This window comes from Pan paniscus, chromosome 18, assembly GCF_029289425.2.
Source record: "Pan paniscus chromosome 18, NHGRI_mPanPan1-v2.0_pri, whole genome shotgun sequence".
Classification (NCBI taxonomy): Eukaryota; Metazoa; Chordata; class Mammalia; order Primates; family Hominidae; genus Pan; species Pan paniscus.
Genome location: NC_073267.2, coordinates 65,854,654 through 65,873,828, shown reverse-complemented (window position 1 = coordinate 65,873,828; position 19,175 = coordinate 65,854,654). Strand labels below are relative to the sequence as shown.

Below are 19,175 nucleotides of genomic sequence, written 5' to 3'. Positions count from 1 at the left end.
GCAGAACAGCGAATATTGCTGAACAGCAAATGCTGCTGTCTGATGGTTCCTCTGGAGGTTTTGTCTCAGAGGGGTACCCCGCCGTGTGAAGTGTCAGTCTGCCCTTACTGGGGGGTGCCTTGCAGTTAGGCTACTCGGGGGTCAGGGACCCACTTGAGGAGGCAGTCTGTCCATTCTCAGATCTCAAACTCCATGCTGGGAGAACGACTACTCTCTTCAAAGCTGTCGGACAGGGACATTTAAGTCTGCAGAGGTTTCTGCTGCCTTTTGTTCTGCTATGCCCTGCCCCCAGAGGTGGAGTCTATAGGCAGGCCTCCTTGAGGTGCGGTGGGCTCCACTCAGTTCGAGCTTCCCGGCTGCTTTGTTTACCTACTCAAGCCTCAGCAATGGTGGGCACCCCTCCCCCAGCCTCGCTGCCACCTTGCAGTTCAATCACACACTGCTGTGCTAGCAACGAGCGAGGCTCCGTGGGCATGGGACCCTCCGAGCCATGCGCAGGATATAATCTCCTGGTGTGCCATTTGCTAAGACCATTGGAAAAGTGCAGTATTAGGGTGGGAGTGACCTGATTTTCCAGGTGCGGTCTGTCACAGCTTTGCTTGGCTATGAAGGGGAATTCCCTGACCCCTTGCGCTTCCCGGGTGAGGCGATGCCTCGCCCTGCTTCGGCTCATGCTCGGTGTGCTGCACCCACTGTCCAACAAGCCCCAGTGAGATGAACCTGGTACCTCAGTTGGAAATGCAGAAATCACTCTGCGTCACTCATGCTGGGAGCTGTAGACTGGAGCGGTTCCTATTCAGCCATCTTGGAACCCATGATTTCTTCTTTACTCAGTGGTTGCTTAAGAGTTAGGATTTAATTTTAAAACACTTATCTGCCTCGGGTTGAGTGAACAAATAGTTGTTAGGATATGCTCTTGGTTTGCTTTGCTTTGTAACTTCGGGAATGATTGTGTGCTGAGAATCTAAGGCAAATTCATTTTAATTTGTGATAAAGGTAATGTCTATAATCCTGCAGGCAGAATAGCTAGATAATTTGTTGCTGTAGAGGATATTTTTGCAACATTTCAGAGTCCAGTGAATAGATCTGTTTTCTCTCTAAAGTTTGATTTCTCTCAGTTAAGGAACTCTAGCATTTCTTTTTTTTTTAAACAGAAAACTATATCTAACTAGTTGTACTCACCTTGGAGTTTTTAGGCTGTTATATTTTATGTGGGAGGATTTTGCACTCTGTGAAATAAATTTAGATTTGCTTATAAAAAGTATGTCACAGTGTAGCATTATTGGAAGGCAAGGATCTTACATATTTTTATAATCTCCCACAAGGCTAATTTTATTATACTAGTGGTGTGATTTAAAGGTGTCAGTAGGAGAATTGGACTTAAAAAAATCATTTATTTGACTAAATTATCACATACAAATTATAGGTATTTAATTATTGCAAAATATGAGAGTTGGGTATACACATACAGACAGATGACATTATTTTGGAACACGACTGTCACACACTCTTATGACACAGAGTGATTAAGAAGTAGCTCCATCTTGGCCTCTAGGAAACTCCTGTTACTTATGTACCATTTAGTTGCTGGAGACTCTGAGGATTATCATATTATGGTGAGGTTTTCCTTTATAACTTTATATCTACACATGTTTGTAGATATTTAAAAGAAGATACAGCATTTTTATTCAGTGCCTACTTGAGCCCTTAGAGAAAGATAACAAATTCTCATAAAATGGGAGGGACCTTGGAGATTAATTCATCCAACCATTTCATTCTTTAGTGGAGAGGACTAGTCAATAGAGGTTGAAGGGTTTGCCTGGATCACACAGCTAGTTAGAGGGAGAATTGGGACTGATCTCACATTTTCTGCTTCTTACTCTAGTACCCTTTCCTTTCTTTAATGGACACCTCAAGTATTTATTGAATGTCTACCATAATTAAGGCATTATCATCTCCTGAGAGAGGGCAAAAGAAGCTTCGGCCTTGTTGGGAAAGCAGCATGCAAAGAGAAGAGGGTGGAGGACATTGAGGTGGTGAATGGAGAGGAGAGGTTAGAGGTGAGCCAGGGGAACAGGGAGGTAAGGACCTGTACGGCTGTCATGCTTGAGGAGAAAGCAAATGGGAGGTCTTAGTAAGTTTGGTGCCAGATAAGTGAGTTGGAAGGAGAGGAGCTTGAGTGAATGAGTGAGAATTTTGACATCAAGATTTTGAAGACAAGCCAAGGTGATGACTGTGCTGGTGGTAGCTAAAGCAGAGTGAAAGACATGAGCGTCAGAGTGGAGGACTCAAGGACATGAGAGGCCAGGGTGTTGGATGATTCAGCCACATGGATTTTGAAGTAGCCAAATGGAGTTGGATGAGAAGATGGTGAGCCATGCTAGGAAGCCCCATTGAAGAGGGGTCACAACCAGGAGCTTGGTAGATGACTTCATATGGTAAAGAATTCATGTTCCCAGCAGGACACACTGGAAGTGTATTAAAGTGAAGTAGGGCAAGTAGGTAATGTCCATAAATGCTTCTCAACACTTAAATCTCACTAGTGGTAGAGAGAAAATCAAATTGGAGCACATTTGGTATATCCAGAGTACTTCTGGGTGAATTCTCACAAAGTATGCTAAGGAACAATCAAGGATGCTGACGTATCTTCTTTTGGACTTTTTGGTAGCTCCTGTCTTCGTTCCTGGCTAGAACAAGACACCTCCTGTCCAACATGCAGAATGTCTCTTAATATTGCCGACAATAATCGTGTCAGGGAAGAACATCAAGGAGAGAACTTGGATGAGAATTTGGTTCCTGTAGCAGCAGCCGAAGGGAGACCTCGCTTAAACCAACACAATCACTTCTTCCATTTCGATGGTTAGTTGGTTTCAACCTCTGAAACTATACCTAAGGGGTGTTCTCCCTTAAGCAGATACTATTTTAATTATAAATTGCCCTGTATAGACCAGTTTAATATTATACAGTCATGTGCCCCATAACGACGTTTCACTCCATGACAAACCATATGTATGGCAGTGGTCCCATAAGATGATAATGGACCTAAAAAATTCCTGTGGTCTGGTATTTACTACAATTTTTATCATTATTTTAAAGTGTACTCATACTTACATACAAAAAAAATTTACAGTAAAGCAGCCTCAGGCAGGTCCTTCAGGAGGTATTCCAGAATAAGGTATTGTTATTCTAGGAGATGACAGCTCCATGTGTGTTACTGCCCCTGAAGACGTTCCAGTGGGACAGGAGGTGGAGGTGGTCGACAGTGATACTGATGCTCCTGACCTGTGTAGGCTTAGGCTGATGCGTGTGTTTGTATCTCAGTTTTTAGCCAAAAAAATTTAAAAAGTAAAATTAAAACTTTTAGAAATAGAAAAACTCTTATAGAATAAAAAAGAAAATATTTTCGACAGCTGTACAGGGTGTTTGAATTTTAAGCTAAGTGTTACTACAAGAGTCAAAAAGTTAAAAAAAATTAAGATTATGAAGTAAAAAACTTATAGTAAGCTAAATTTAATTTATTGAATATAGAAAGAAACATTTTGTCATGAATTTAGTGTAGCCTAAGTGTACAGTGTTTATAAAGTCTGCAGGAGTTCACAGTAATGTCCTAGGCCTTCACATTTCACCACTCACTGACTCACCCAGAGCAGCCTTAATCATGCAAGCTTCATTCCTGGTAAGTGCCCTATGCAGGTGTACTTTTTGTGTACCATATTTTTACTGTATGTTTTCTATTAGATATGTTTAGATACACAAATACTTAGCACTGTGTTATAATTGCCTCTACAGCATTCAGTATAGTAACATGCTGTACAGGATTGTAGCCTAGAACAATAGACTATATCGTATAGCCTAGGTGTGTAGTAAGCTGTACCATTTAGGTTTATGTAAATACACTCTATGATGTTCGCACAACGATGAAATCACCTAACAACACATTTCTCAGAATGTGTCCCTGTTGTTAAGCTACGCATTGACTGTATTTCAATTTTAATTGAAAGTGTTTAGGTGGGATGGATGGATGGATGGATAGAGATAGAACAAACAGAGGGGTTCCAGGCATTTTGCCTGATTCCATGTCAATATGGGCAGGGTGGGGCAGGAGGGTGGAGGAGTAAAACTGAATCAACCATGCCTTCAAGGAGCACACTTAATTAGCTCAATAGTTAACCTTTGCTAATAATATATTGCATTTGTGTAGCATTTAAGCATATAATGAAGGATCATTGAGAAGCCTTTCTGGTGAGTACCAGAAGCAGAATCAGAGCTGGAACCCTGTTGCTTTGTCCATAAAATATAAATGTTCTGCCTCCCGGCAGTGTTAAAAGGAGTTGTAATGAAAACCACACTTAAAATTCTAAGGCTATGACATATCAAGGTCTGGTTGATCATCCTTCCTTAATTCACATTAAGCTGCTGTTGATTTTCAACAGTCCAGTACTGCTAAATTCTGTGAGTTCATGTTTATAATTATTACTGTAACACAAGCATCCCTGGAATTTTGTTAGCAGTAGTGCTATTCGCATCCCCGATTTGAGTTTCAAGAATGGGGTACAGTGGGGATGGTGTCGTGTTGGTGAAATCCCTCAAAGAAGGGACTAGGGGGAGTAGAGTCATGTCTCCCAAAGAGTAGGTGGGGCTACTTGGCTGGCTGGGCCCAGAATGCTAGAGGGGTTTAGAGGACCTGGTTTGGTGGCTGTGAATGAAGGGCTCTTCCAGGTAAAACTTCTGAAATATACTAGCAATATTAGAGATGAGACCTGGCTATGTAATCCATTATTTTGTGAATTATGACTACTAAAAATTTAGTCAAAATAGATAAAGTCAACTTTATTTCTCCCTAGTTAGTACATGAAATAAGTATCCATTTCTTAAATGGGTACATTTTGTTTGTACCCATCTCAAGACCTTTGAGATAGCCATTCCACTTGATTTTTTTTTTTTTTTTTTTTTGAGATGGAGTCTTGCCCTGTCGCCAGGCTGGAGTGCGGTGGCGTGATCTCAACTCACTGCAACCGCTGATTCCCTGGTTCAAGTGATTCTCCTGCCTCAGCCTCCCAAGTAGCTGGGATTACAGGCACGTGCCCCCATGCCTGGCTAATTTTTGTATTTTTAGTAGAGACAGGGTTTCACCATTTTGGCTAAGATGGTCTTGATCTCCTGACCTTGTGATCTGCCCGCCTTAGCCTCCCAAAGTGCTGGATTACAGGCGTGAGCCACTGCTCCTGGCCACACTTGATTTTCTGTTCCATGCATCAGTGTTTCTTTGTGAAGGAATGAAAAGCAGCCTTAAATGTGTAGCTTAATAATTGGGTTGTTTTACAGCCAATTCTTGGTGCTGTTGTATCTTAGGCTCCTGTTTTCTTCGGGAAATAACAGAAGCAGCAGACTTCTTGGTGCTGTTAGTCTACAAGCCTTTTTGTAGAATAGCACAATTTAAAAAGAATTTTGAATCAGAAAACCACGGCTTTTAAGATTAAAGAAAAAATACTTCCTAAAAGTAAATGTGAAAATGCCTCCAAGTGAGTAGTCATTTGTGTAGCTTGTGAAAGAGGAGCCAAAGCTCATGTGTTGTAGAAGCTTTAGAGCCTTGAAAAGCTTCCTCATCTCCCAGGCTGAGCGTGTGAGGGCGCTGGGCTGGGCTGCATCCAGCCCCCCTGGAAAGCAGGATTGCTCAGCAGTGAAGGGTTCTAGAGCTTGCCTGTCTGGCTTCACATCTTGGCCATCATAGTTAAACTGTGTGATCTTGGACAAGTCCCCTAACTTCGAAGTGCCTCAGAGACCAAAGACCAAGGGTACTAGTGCTATATCTTTGAGAAGGATACTATAAGAATGATAATAGGAGGTACCATGTGGAGTGTAGTGAGGATTAAATGAGCTAGTCCACGTGAAACACTTGGCATGAGAAGCCTGCCATACAAGAAGCCCTCAGTGAACACCAGCCATTACAGTGGCTACCGTGAGAGCAGATGACGGGGGAAAGAGTCAGGGCTCTGAAACTTACACTGGATTCTTGTTTGTTTCAGGGTCTCGGATTGCGAGCTGGCTGCCGAGTTTTTCGGTTGAAGTGATGCACACCACCAACATTCTTGGCATTACGCAGGCCAGCAACTCCCAGCTCAATGCAATGGTAAGGTCTGCTAGCTGCTTTAAGAAGATCACTGGGAATTAGGAGGGAAAGAACAGCTAGAGCGTGTGTGCCGGGTATATGACCTTGTTGGTCTTACTCTGCTCTGGCAGAGTAGGATTTTTAGGGGCTTCTTTTTATTTACTGGGACCATTTACATTCCTGTGTTTTAAATTTTGAAACGTTCATTTTATTTCTGTGGCGGATAATCTAACCTTTTCTGAACACTACTAGGTTCACTCTGTTGTGATCTAGGCCTACCTTGGGACTCCTTCGATTTTAGCCAAAAAAAAAAAAAAATTTTTTTTTTCTGGAGGCAGGGTCTTCCTTCATTGCCCAGGCTTGGAGTGCAGTGGTGCGATCTTGGCTCACTGCACCTTCTACCTCCCGAGTTCAAGCAATTCTCTTGCCTCGGCCTCCTGAGTAGCTGGGATTATAGGCGTGGACCACCATGCCTGGCTAATTTTTGTAGAGACGAGGTTTCACCATGTTGGCCAGTCTGGTCTCGAACTCCTGGCCTTAGTGATCCGTCCACCTTGGCCTCCCAAAGTGCTTGGATTACAGGCGTGAGCCACTGCGTACAGCCTTTAGCCAAAATATGTTGGGGAATTATCGGCTGGAGTGAATGATGTGCCTTTTATTAAAAATTTTATGAGGCTGGGCACAGTGGCTCACTCCTGTAATCCCAGAGCTTTGTGAGGCCGAGGCAGGCAGATGGCTTGATTGCCCAGGAGTTTGAGGCTGCAGTGAGCTGTGCTCACACCATTGCACTACAGCCTGGGTGACAGAGTGAGACCCCATCTCTAAAAAAAGCAAAGAGACTGGGCATGGTGGCTCATGCCTGTAATCCCAGCACTTTGGGAGGCTGAGGCAGGTGGATCATCTGAGGTCAAGAGTTCGAGACCAGCCTGGCCCATATAGTGAAACCCTGTCTCTACTAAAAATACAAAAATTTGCTGGGCATGTTGGCATGCACCTGTAATCCCAGCTACTTAGGAGGCTGAGGCAGGAGAATCGCTTGAACCTGGGAGGTGGAGGTTGCAGTGAGCCGAGATCAGGCCCTTACACTCCAGTCTGGGCAACAAGAGTGAAACTCTGTCTCAAAAAAAAAAAAAAAAAAATTGCATGAGGCTCACCAAATGTGTGTTTTTGTTCCCCATCTTTTCCTCCCTCACCTCCAAAAATTGAGTGTGTGTGTGTGTGTGTGTGTATGCATGCATGTGTGTATATGCCTTGAAATGTTGAGGCGTGCTGTTGGCTCAAGGATATTGTTTGAATACTTCAAGTTTCTTTGTATTTTTCCAAAGGAATGTGTTATTTTACAATGATGGAGAAACGTGTTTCACCATTGTTGAAATCCAGTGCAAACCACCTTAGTCCTGCTTGGATTAGGGCCTCTGGCTGACCCGGATAAGCCCAGCCAGTGCTTTGGAAGGTCATTGGTTCATTCGTTAATTAGTTAATCTTTATTGATTGATTGAACAAATTTGAACTGAGAGCCTGTTCCTGAGACAGGCACTGTAGTGAGCATAGCACCTGCAATGTCATTAAGGTAGACACAAGTCTTACTCTCAAGTAGGGTAGATACTAACTGGGGAGACAGGTCATAAATATAAATAAGGTGACTGCTGATGGTGATGAGTGCTCTGGCAGCAGTAAGGTAGGCAGTGTGGTGGAGTGGGTGGGTAGAGGCCAGAGGAAACATTTTAGAGGAGGCATTTGGAGATGTTCTCTCTGAGGGGTAATATGTAAGCTAAAACATGAAGGATGAGATGGAGCTGGATCAGGGGGAAGGAGGCCGTGGAAACAGTAGGTGCAAAGGCTATGAGGTGAGAAAGTTCTGGGAACTGAGAAAGGTCATTATGGTTGGGGCCTAGCAAGTAGGGGAACAACACTGTGATAGGAATTGAGATTTCAGAGCCAGAACATGCAGGGTCTTATAGGCCACAGGCAAATTTAAATCTTGTAAAAGTATTAGAAGGCCATTCAGAGCTTCTTACAGACCCCCACCACCACCACCAGGGGACTGACAGGATATTTAACAGAATGATTTTGCTTCTGGGAGAAGGATGAATTATAGAGGGTCAGAAATGGAAGCAGCAGGACCAGCAGTTAGGATGTTGCTGCAGTAGCCAAGGGAAATTCACATGGGGGCTTGGACAGGGGTATTTGTAATAAAGGTGAAAATAAGTGGCAGGTTTAGGACACTTTTGTAAGATGAGCTGGCAGGACTTGGTGCTTTGGTTGGATATGGGGGATGAGAGAAGTGGCTGAATGGAAGCTGCCTTGCTGGGTTTGAATTAAGCAGCTGAGTTGACAGTGGTACCATGTACTGAGATGCGAAGACTCAGGAGGAACAGGCATGAGGATGGGTCGCGGTGTTCTATTTGGGTAAGTCTGGGTTGCTCTGTAGGCAGTTCTGGACCTCAGTGAGGAGATCAAGTGAGAGATGCACATTTGGGAGATTGACGCCTGGAGGTGACATCTAAAGCAGGGGGTCAAAGAGAAGAGGGCTGACATCTGAGCTCTAGGTTCTGCCATGTTCAGAGGTCTGGCAGAGAGGGAGGAGCCATGACAGCCGGTGGAGAGGGAAGAGACCAGGAGAAGGTGGCAGCACAGCACAGAGGAGTTGGGTTTCCAGGAGGGAAGAGTCAAGCGTGTGGAATTCTTACAAGATGAGCTCATAGAAGTGCATGTTGGATTTGGCAGAGTGGGAGTGATTGATTAGCTGGAAAAGAACCAGCACTTTCCATTGCCCGAGGGGTTGGACAGTAGATTATGGTAGATTGAAATGAGTGGGAGCTGAAGAAATAGACCATACCAGGAAGTATGTTATGAAGAAGGACACAGAGCAGTAGAGGTGGTAGCTTGATAGGGTGTGGCATCCAGGGAAGTGTTTTCGTTTGTTTAAGGTTTTTGAATAGGTCATTTATTTACAAGTTTCAGAACCTAGAGAGGAGTATACAGTGAAGTCATGCTCCCTTCCTTTTCCCATGTGCCCAGCTCCCACGCCCCCTTAACAGCCTGGGTTAGTTTCTTATGTATTATGTTGCTCCAGAAGGCTTATAGGCACATACAAGCCAATGCTACTCTTTTTCAGACAGAAAAAAATAAGAAAGTGAATTTTTTTTTCGATTTTTCTATTTTAGTAAAATACGTTATATCTACTGTTTTAATATTTTTCAGATGTGCATTTCAGTGGTGTATTCACATTGTGCAACTATCACCACTGTCCATCTACAGAACTCTTTTCATCTTGCACAATCGAAACTTTGTACCAAGCCTGTCCATCCTGCAGGCTGCATGTGGCCCAGGACAGCTTTGAATGCAGCCCAACACAAATTTGTAAACTTTCTTAAAACTAAGATTTTTTTGCCTTTTTTTTTTTTTTTTTTTTTTTAAGCTCATCAGCTATCGTTAGTGTTAGTATTTTTATGTGTGGCTCAAGACAATTCTTCTTCCAGTGTGGCCCAGGGAAGCCAAAATATTGGATACCCTTGCTCTATACCCATTAAACAATTAACTACTAATTCTCCCCTCCCTCTAGCCTTTGGCAACCATTATGCTACTTGCTTTCTCTATGAGTTTAACTACCTAGGTACCTCATATAAGTAGAATTCTACAATATTTATCATTTTGTGACTGGCTTATTTCACTTAGCATAATGTCATCATGGTTCATCCACGTTGTAGCACAAGTCAGAATTTTCTTCCTTTTTAAGGCTGAGTAATATTTCATTGTATGCATATACCACATTTTATTTATCTATTAATCTGTCGTTGGACACTCACATTGCTTCCACATTTTAGCTATTGTGAATAATGCTACTGTGAACATGAGTAGGCATATATTTCTTTGAGACCCTGCTTCTAATTCTTTTGAATACTCATGAGTCTTTTTTGTTTGTTTTTAAGACTAATTTTTTAGAGCAGTTTTAGGCTTACAGCAAAATTAAGAAGAAGGTACAGAGATTTCCTGTATGCTTCCTGTGCCCACACACACACAGCCTTCCCCATTATCAACATCCCTCAGCAGAGGGTATGTTTGATAGAGTTGATAAACCTGTGTTGGCACATCATAATCACCCAAAGTCCATAATTTACATTTGTGTTCCCTCTATAGGTTTGGACAAATATATAGTGACATGTATCCACATGATACAGTCTTTTCACTGCCCTAAAGATTCTGTATGCACTCTGCCTTTCCTTTCCTCCCCCTAGCCTCTAGCAACCACTGATCTTTTTACTATCTTCATAGCTTTGCCTATTCCAGAATGTCGTACAGGTGGAATCCTGCAGTATGTAGCCTTTTCAGATGGCTTCTTTCACTTAATTATTTGCATGTATGTTTCCTTTATATCTTTAAGGGATTGATAGCTCATTTCTTGTTAGCACCAAATAATATTCCATTGTCTGGATATACCACAATTTGTTAATTCGTTCACCTACTTAAGGACATCTTGGTTGCTTCCAGGTTTTGGCAGTTATGAATAAAGCTGCTATAAACATCTATGTGCAGGTTTTTATGTAGACGTAAGTTCATAACTTCCTTGGTTAAATGCTGATATGGTTTGACTAGTGTCCCCACCCACATTTCCTCTTGAGTTCCCACGTGTTGTGGGAGGTACCCAGTGGGAGGTAGTTGAATCATGGGGGCAGGTCTTTCCCATGCTGTTCTTGTGATAGTGAATAAGTCTCACAAGATCTGATGGTTTTATAAAGAGGATTTCCCTGCACAAGCTCTCTCTCTTTGCCTGCTGCCATCCATGTAAGATATGGCTTGCTCCTCCTTGCCTTCCACCATGATTATGAGGCCTCCCCAGCCATGTGGAACTGTAAGTCCATTAAACCTCTTTCTTTTGTAAATCATCCAGTCTTGGGTATGTCTTTATTAGCAGCATGAAAATGGACTAATACAGTAAATTGGTACCAGGAGTGGGGTGCTGCTGTAGATACCTGAAAATGTGGAAGTGACTTTGAAACTAGCTAACAGGGGTTGGAACAGTTTGGAGGGCTCAGGAGAAGACAGGAAAATGTGGGAAAGTTTGGAACTCCCTAGAGACTTGTTGAATGGCTTTAACCAAAATACTGATAATGATATGGACAATGAAATCAAGGCTGAGGTGGTCTCAAATGGAGATGAGGAACTTGTTGGGAACTGGAGCAAGGGTGACTCTTGTCATGTTTTAGCAAAGAGAATGGCAGCATGTTGCCCCTGCCTTAAGAGATTTGGGGAACTTTGAACTTGAGACATATGATTTAGAGTATCTGGTAGAAGAAAATTCTAAGCAGCAAAGCATTCAGGAGGTGACTTGGATGCTGTTAAAGGCATTCAGTTTTAAAAGGGAAACAGCATAAAAGTTTGGAAAATTTGCAGCTTGACAATGCGATAGAAAAGAAAATCCCATTTTCTGAGGAGAAATTCAAGCTGGCTGCAGAAATTTGCATAAGTAACCAGGAACTGAATGTTAATCCCCAAGACAATGGGGAAAATTATCTCCAGGGCATGTCAGAGGTCTTCATGGCAGCCCCCTCTCATCACAGGCCCAGAGGCCTAGGAGGAAAACATGGTTTCGTGGGTCATGCTCAGGGTCCCTGTGCTGTGTGCAGCCTAGGTACTTGGTGCCCTGTGTTTCAGCTGCTCCAGCCATGGCGGAAAGGGGCCATTGGGCTTCAGAGGGTGGAAGCCCCAAGCCTTGGCAGCCTTCAGGTGGTGTTAAGCCTGCGAGTGCACAGAAGTCAAGAATTGGGGTTTGGGAACCTCCGCCTAGATTTCAGAAGATGTATGGAAACACCTGGATGCCCAGGCAGAAGTTTGGCACAGGGGCAGGGCCTTCATGGAGAACCTCTGCTACGGCAGTGCGGAAGGCAAATGTGGGATCAGAGCCCCTACACAGAATGCCTGCTAGGGCACCGCCTAATGGAGCTATGAGAAGAGGGCCACTGTCCTCCAGACCCCAGAATGGTAGATCTGCTGACAGCTTGCACTGTGTGCCTGGAAAAGCCACAGACACTCAACGCCAGTCTGTGAAAGCAGCCGGGAGGGAGGCTGTACCCTGCACAGCCACAGGGGTGGAGCTGCCCAAGACCACGGAAACCCGTCTCTTGCATCAGCGTGACCCGGATGCGAGACATGGATTCAGCGGAGATCATTTTGGAGCTTTAAGATTTGACTGCCCTACCTTATTTTGGACTTGCATGTGGCCTGTAGCCCCTTCGTTTTGGCCAATTTCTCCCATTTGGAACAGCTGTATTTACCCAATGCCTATACCCCTATTGTATCTAGGAAGTAACTAACTTGCTGTTGATTTTACAGGCTCATAGACGTTAGGGACTTGCCTTATCTCAGATGAGATGTTGTACTTTGGACTTTTGAATTAATGCTGAAATAAGTTAAGACTTTGGGGGACTGCTGGGAAGGCATGATTGGTTTTGAAACATAAGGACATGAGATTTGGGAGGGGCCAGGGGTGGAATGATATGGTTTGACTGTGTCCCCATCCCAATCTCATCTTGAATTCCCACGTTTTGTGGGAGGGACCTGGTAGGAGGTAGTTGAATCACGGGGGCAGGTCTTTCTCCTGCTGTTCTCGTGATAGTGAATAAGTCTCACGATATATGATGGTTTTAAAAAGAGGAGTTCACCTGCACAAGCTCTCTCTCTTTGCCTGCCACCATCCATGTAAGATGTGACTTGCTCCTCCTTGCCTTCTGCCATGATCGTGAGGCCTCCTCAGCCATGTGGAACTGTAAGTTGATTAAACCTCTTTCTTTTGTAAATTGCCAGTCTCGGATATATCTTTATCAGCAATGTGAAAACCGACAAATACAAATGCTAAACAGCATGATTGCTAGATCAAATGGTAAAATTGTTTAGTTTTGTTAGAAGCTGCCGAATCATCCTCCAGAGTGGCTGTATCATCTTGCATTCTCACCAGCAGTGAATGAGAGTTCCTGTTACTCCACATCCTCTCCAGCATTTGGTTTTGTCAGTGTTCCAGATTTTGGCTATTCTAATATATATGTAGTGGTGTCTTGTTTTAATTTGCATTTATCTAATGACATATGATGTGGAGCAACTTGTTATATTCTTATTTGCCGTCTGTACATCTATCTTTGGTGAAGTATCTATTAAGGTCTTATACCCATTTTTTGATCAGGTTGTTTGTTTTTTTATTGTTAAGCTTTAAAAATTCTTTGTATATTTTGGATAGCAGTCCTTTATCAGATGTGTCTTTTACAAATATTTTCTCCCAATCTGGCTTGTCATCTTATTTTTGACATTGTCTTTTGCAGAACTTTTTACTTTTAATGAAGTCCAGCTTATCAATTATTTTCTTTCATGGATTGTGCCTTTGGTGTCGTATCTGAAAAGTCATTGCCATACCCTAGGTTATTTATTTCTCTGTTATCTTCTAGGGGTATTATAGTTTTGCATTTTACATTTAGGCCTGTGATCCATTTTGAGTTAATTATTGTGAAGAGTATAAGGGCTGTGTCTAGATTATTGTTTTGCATGTGGATGGCCAGTTATAGCACCATTTGTTGAAAAGGCTATCTTTTCTCTATTGTATTGCCTTTGCTCTTCTGTCAAAAATCAGCTATGTGGGTTTAGTATAGCTGTCAACCCAGCTATGTGGGTTTAGTTCTGGGCTCTCTATTCTGTTCCATTGATCTATTTGTTCTTTTGCCAATACCGCATTGTCTTGATTACTGTTGCTTTGTAATCTTTTAGACAGGCAGTGTCAAATCCTCCAACTTTGTTCTTCTTCAATATCGTATTGGCTATCCTGAGTCGTTTGTCTCTTCATATAACTTTAGAATCATTTTGTCAATATCCACAAAATAGCTTGCTGGGATATTAATTGGGATTGCATTGAATCTGTACATCAAGTTGGGAAGAATGGACATCTTGACAATATTTAGTCTTTCTGCCCATGAACATGGACTATCTCTTCGTTTATTTCATTCTTCGTTGATATCATTTATCAAGATTTTGTAATTTTCCTCATATAGAACTTATATGTATTTTGTCCTATTTTGTTTTGTGGGGGCTAATATAAAGCATACTGCGCTTTTAATTTCAAATTCCACTTGCTCGTTTCCGTATATAGGAAAGCAATTGACTGTAGTATGTTAACCTTGTATCTCACAACTTTGCTGTAATTGCTTATTAGTTCCAAGAGTGTTTTTATCAGTTCTTCCAGATTTTCTACATAGGTGAGCATGTCATCTGCAGAGTTTTATTTTTTCCTTCCCAATCTGTTTGCTTTTCTTTTCTTGTCTTATTGTATTAGCTTGGACTTCTAGGATGACATTGGAAAGCAGTGGTTAGATGGGACATCTTTGTCTTGTTCCTGATCTTAATGTGAAAGCTTTGAGTTTCTCACCATGAAGCATGATGTTAGTGGTAGGATTTTTGTAGATATTCTTTATCACAGTGACAAAGTTTCCCTCTATTCCTAGTTTACTGAGAGTTTTTTATCATGAATGGGTGTTGGATTCTGTTGAGTGATTTTTCTGCATCTACTGATACGGTCATGTTACTTTTCTTTTTTAGCCTGTTGATAATATAGAAGTATATTAATTGATTTTCAAATGTTGAACCAGCCTTATGTACCTGGAATAAATACCACTTGGATGTAGTTTATAATTATTTTTATGCGTTGTTGGATTTGATTTGCTAATATTTTATTGAGGATTTTTATATATGTGTTTATGAGAGATGTTGGTCTGTAGTTTTCTTGTAATCTCTTTCTCTGGTTTTAGTATTAGGGTAATGCTGACCTTATAGTATGAATTAGGAAGTATCCCTTCTGCTTCTGTCCTCTGAAAGAGATTGTAGAGAATTGATACAATTTCTTCCTTAAATGTTTGGCAGAATTCACTAGCGAACTCATGTGGGCTGATGCCTTCTGCTATGGAAGATTATTAATTATCTATACAACTTCACATTGTCTATTTGTTCTTGCATAAGTTTTGGCAATTCTAATTATAAAAAGTTATCTGTATAATATTTCTTGTATTAGTAATTTAGGTCCTCTCTCTTTTTTTCTTAGTTAGCTTGGCTTAGAGGCTTATCTATTTTATTGATCATTTCAAAGGACCGGCTTTTGGTTTCATTGATTTTTCTCTGTTGACTCCTTATTTTCAATTTCATTGATGTCTGCTCTCATTTTGATTATTTGTTTTCTTCTGCTTACTTTGGATTTAATTTATTCTTCTATTTCTAATTTCCTAAGATGGAAACTTGTTTATGTCTTCTTTTCTAATATATACATTCAGTGCTATACATTTTCCTACAAGCACTGCTTTACTACATCTCACAATTTTGATAACTTGTGTTTTCATTTTCATTTAATTCAAAATATTTTAAAATTTATCCTGAGATATCATCTTTGATCTATGTGTTATTTAGAGGTGTGTTGTTTAATCTTCATGTATTTTGGGATTTTCCGGTTTTCTTACTGTTAATGATTTCTGCTTTAAGAGCAGACATTGTGTAATTTATATTCTTTTAAATTTATTTTAAGATGTGTTTTATGACCTAGCTTGTGGTCTGTCTTGAATGTTCTATGTGAGCTTGAGAAGAATGTGTATTCTGCTGTTGTTGGATGAAGTAGTCTACAGATGTTGATTGTATACAGTTGATTGATGGTGTTATTGAGTTCAGCTATGTTCTTAACTGATTTTCTGCCTGCTTGAGTGTTCATTTGTGATAGGTGTTGTAGTCTCCAAATCTATTTTGTTTCTCTTTGTGGTTCTTTTAATTTTTGCCTCAGTTTGTCTGATGCTTTGTTGTTAGATGTATATACTTTATTTATTAAATTTATTTATTTATTTAATTTATTTATGTTTTGGAGACAGAGCCTCACTTGGTTGCCCAAGCTGGAGTGCAGTGGCCCGATCTCGGCTCACCACAACCTCCACCTCCTGGGTTCAAGCGATTCTCCTCCCTCAGCCTTCTGAGTAGCTGAGATTACAGGCGTGTGCCACCACACCCAACTAATTTTTGTATTTTTAGTAGAGACGGGTTTCATCATGTTAGCCAGGCTGGTCTCAAACTCTTGACCTCAAGTGATCTGCCCTTCTCGACCTCCCAAAGTGCTGGGATTACAGGCATGAGCCACTGTGCCCAGCAGGTGTATATACTTTAAAGATGTCGTGTCTTCTTGGAGAATTGACCCCATGATCCCTGATAACTTTGCTTGCTTTGACGTTTGCTCTGTGAAAGTAATATAGCTGCTCCTGGTTTCTTTTGGTTAGTGTTGGTGTGGTATATTTTTCTTAATCCATTTTCTTTTAATCTGTATGTGTCTTTATTTTAAAGTGGGTAAACAACATTCAGTTAGGTCTTGGTTTTCTTTATTTACTCTGACAACCTCTCTTATTTGGTACATTTAGGCCATTGATGTTCAAAGTGATTATTAATGTATTTGGATTAATAACTACCATTTTGTTACTGTTTTCTATTTGTTGCCCTTGTTTTTTGTTTCTATTTTTGTCTTCCACTCTTTCTCTGCCTCTTGTGGTTTTAACTGAACATTTTATAGAATTCCATTTTTCTCCTTTCTTAGCATATCAGTATACTTCTTGTTACTTGTTTTAATGCAGGTGTGTCCAATCTTTTGGCTTCCCTGGGCCACGTTGGAAGAAGAATTGTCTTGGACCACACATAAAATACACTAACACTAATGATAGCTAATGAGCTAAAAAAAGAAAATTAAAAATATAACGTTTTAAGAAAGTTTATAAATTTGTATTGGGCTGCATTGAAAGCTGTGTGGGCCATGAGTCGGACAAGCTTGTTTTAATGGTTGCCCTAGAGTTTGTAATATACATTTGCAACTAATTCGTTTATTTTCAGATAACACTGTACCACTGCATGGGAAGTGTGAGTACCTTTTGATAACAAAACAATCCTAATTCCTCGCTCCTGTCCCTTGTATCATTGTTGTCATTCATTTCACCTGTATGTGAGTACATAAGCACACACGTGCACAAGCACACATAACTGAATGCACTGTTGCTGTTATTTTGAATCGAATGTTCTGTTAAAGAACAGTTTTTATTTATTTATACCTTCTTTGATGCTCTTCCTTTCTTTATGTAGAGCTGAGCTTTCTGACCTATATCAATTTCTTTCTCTCTAAACGACTTTTTATTTTTAACATTTCTTGTAAGGCAGGTCTCACAGCAACATATTCCAACTTTGGTTTGTCGGAGGCAGTCTTTGTTTCTGCATCCTTTTGGAAGGATAATTTTGTGGGGTATAGAATTCTCTGTTGGTGAGTCTTTTCTTAACACTTTAAATATTTCCCTTCGCTGTCTTCTTGCTTGTGGGGCTTCTGAGGAGCTGTCGATGTCATTCCTATCTTTGCTCCTCTAAAAGTAAGGTGTTCTTCCCTCTGGCTTCTTTCAGGATTTTTTTCTTAATCTTTGATTCTCTATAATTTGAATTTGATGTAGTTTGTTTTTTTTTTTTTTTTTACCTTTGTCCTGCTTGGTACTCTCTAAGATTCCTGGATCTGTGGTTTGGTGTCTGACATTAATTTGGACAAGTTCTCAGCCATTATTGTTTCAAATATTTCTTGTGTTCCTCTCTCTTTTCCTTCTGCAGTTCCCATTAAGTGCGTTTACACCTTTTGTAGTTGTCCCACAGTCCTTGAATTTTCTGCTCTGTTATTTTCAGTTTTTATTCTCTTTACTTTTCCATTTTTTTGAGATGGAGTCTCACTCTGTCACCCAGGCTGGAGTACAGTGGCACAATCTCGGCTCACTGCAACCTCCACCTCCTGAGTTCAAGCAGTTCTTCTGCCTCAGCCTCCCCAGTAGCTGGGATTACAAGTGTGCACCACTATGCCTGGCTAAATTTTTGTATTTTTAGTAGAGACAGGGTTTCACCATGTTGCCCAGGCTGGTCTTGAACTCCTGACTGCAAGTGATCCACCTGCCTTGACCTCCCGAAGTGCTGGGATTACAGGTGTGAGCCGCTGCACCTGGCCTGCTTTTCCATTTTCAAAGTGTGTATTTCAAGCTCAGAGATTCTTCCCTTAGCTGTGACCATCTATTAATAAGCCTGTCACGGGAATTCTTCACTCGTGTTGGTGTTTCTGGTCTCTGGCACTTCTCTTTGGTTCTTTCTTAAGATTTCCATCTGCCTGCTCATGCTGCCCGTCTGTTCCTGCATGCTGTCCACTTTATCCATTAGTGCTCTTTGCATATTAATCATAGTTTTAAATTCCCAGTCTGTTAATTTCAGCATCTCTGCTCTGTGTGGCTCTGATGCTTGCTCTGTCTCTTCAAATTGTGTTTTTTTGCCTTTTAGTATGCCTTATAATTTTTTCATGATAGTTGAACATGATGTACTGCGTAAAAAGGACTGTGGTGAACAGGCCTGTCGTGATGTAGGTGTCGGGGGAGGGAAGGAAGCATGCTGTAGTCCTGGGATTAGGGCTCCGTCTTTTAGTGAGCCCGTGCTCTGGACTGTGAACTTCAATCTACTTCTCAGTTTCCCCTCCTCCTGTGGGACAGGATGGTTCGAGTGGACTGGAGTTCCCTCCGGTCGGTGCAGCTTTGATCAGACCCCAGCAGATGAGGTTCTGGTTGAGTAGTTTCTCCTGAGGGCAGACGTTGTTAAGAACAGTGTGCCCTGGCTGATTTCATTGAGGTGCTTTTTCCCCTCCCTGTGCTGGAAGCAGGAAGGGATGCTTGTTGGATATTTACTGAGAAACCTGATCACTCCTGGCACTGAATCTCACAGTATTACAGGGGAGCCACCTCTGCCTGAGTGCCCTGGAATGTTTACATCTCAGAGTTGTTACACTGAGTCTGTACCAATTTGTCAGTTATAAGTCAGGTTTTCCTCCATGGTTTTTGTTTGTTTGTTTGTTTGTTTGTTTTAACACCGAGTCTCGCTCTGTCGCCAGGCTGGAGTGCAGTGGCGAGATCTTGGCTCACTGCAACCTCCGCCTCCCAGGTTCAAGCAATTGCCCTGCCTTAGCCTCCCGAGTAGGTGGGACTACAGGCATGCACCAACCACACCTGGC

The 19,175-nt window shown here is 41.6% G+C and overlaps 1 protein-coding gene across 3 annotated transcripts in view; it reads left to right on the top strand.

The window, feature by feature from the left end:
• The window catches only part of AMFR (autocrine motility factor receptor), a 64,035-nt gene that overhangs the window by 33,431 nt on the left and 11,429 nt on the right, over positions 1–19,175 (top strand). For all 3 annotated transcript variants that reach the window (XM_008977444.5, XM_008977445.4, XM_063597590.1), the window contains exons 9-10: positions 2,669–2,859; positions 6,027–6,130. In XM_008977444.5, the coding sequence (XP_008975692.2) occupies positions 2,669–2,859; positions 6,027–6,130 (295 nt within the window). The remainder of the gene's footprint in view (positions 1–2,668; positions 2,860–6,026; positions 6,131–19,175) is intronic.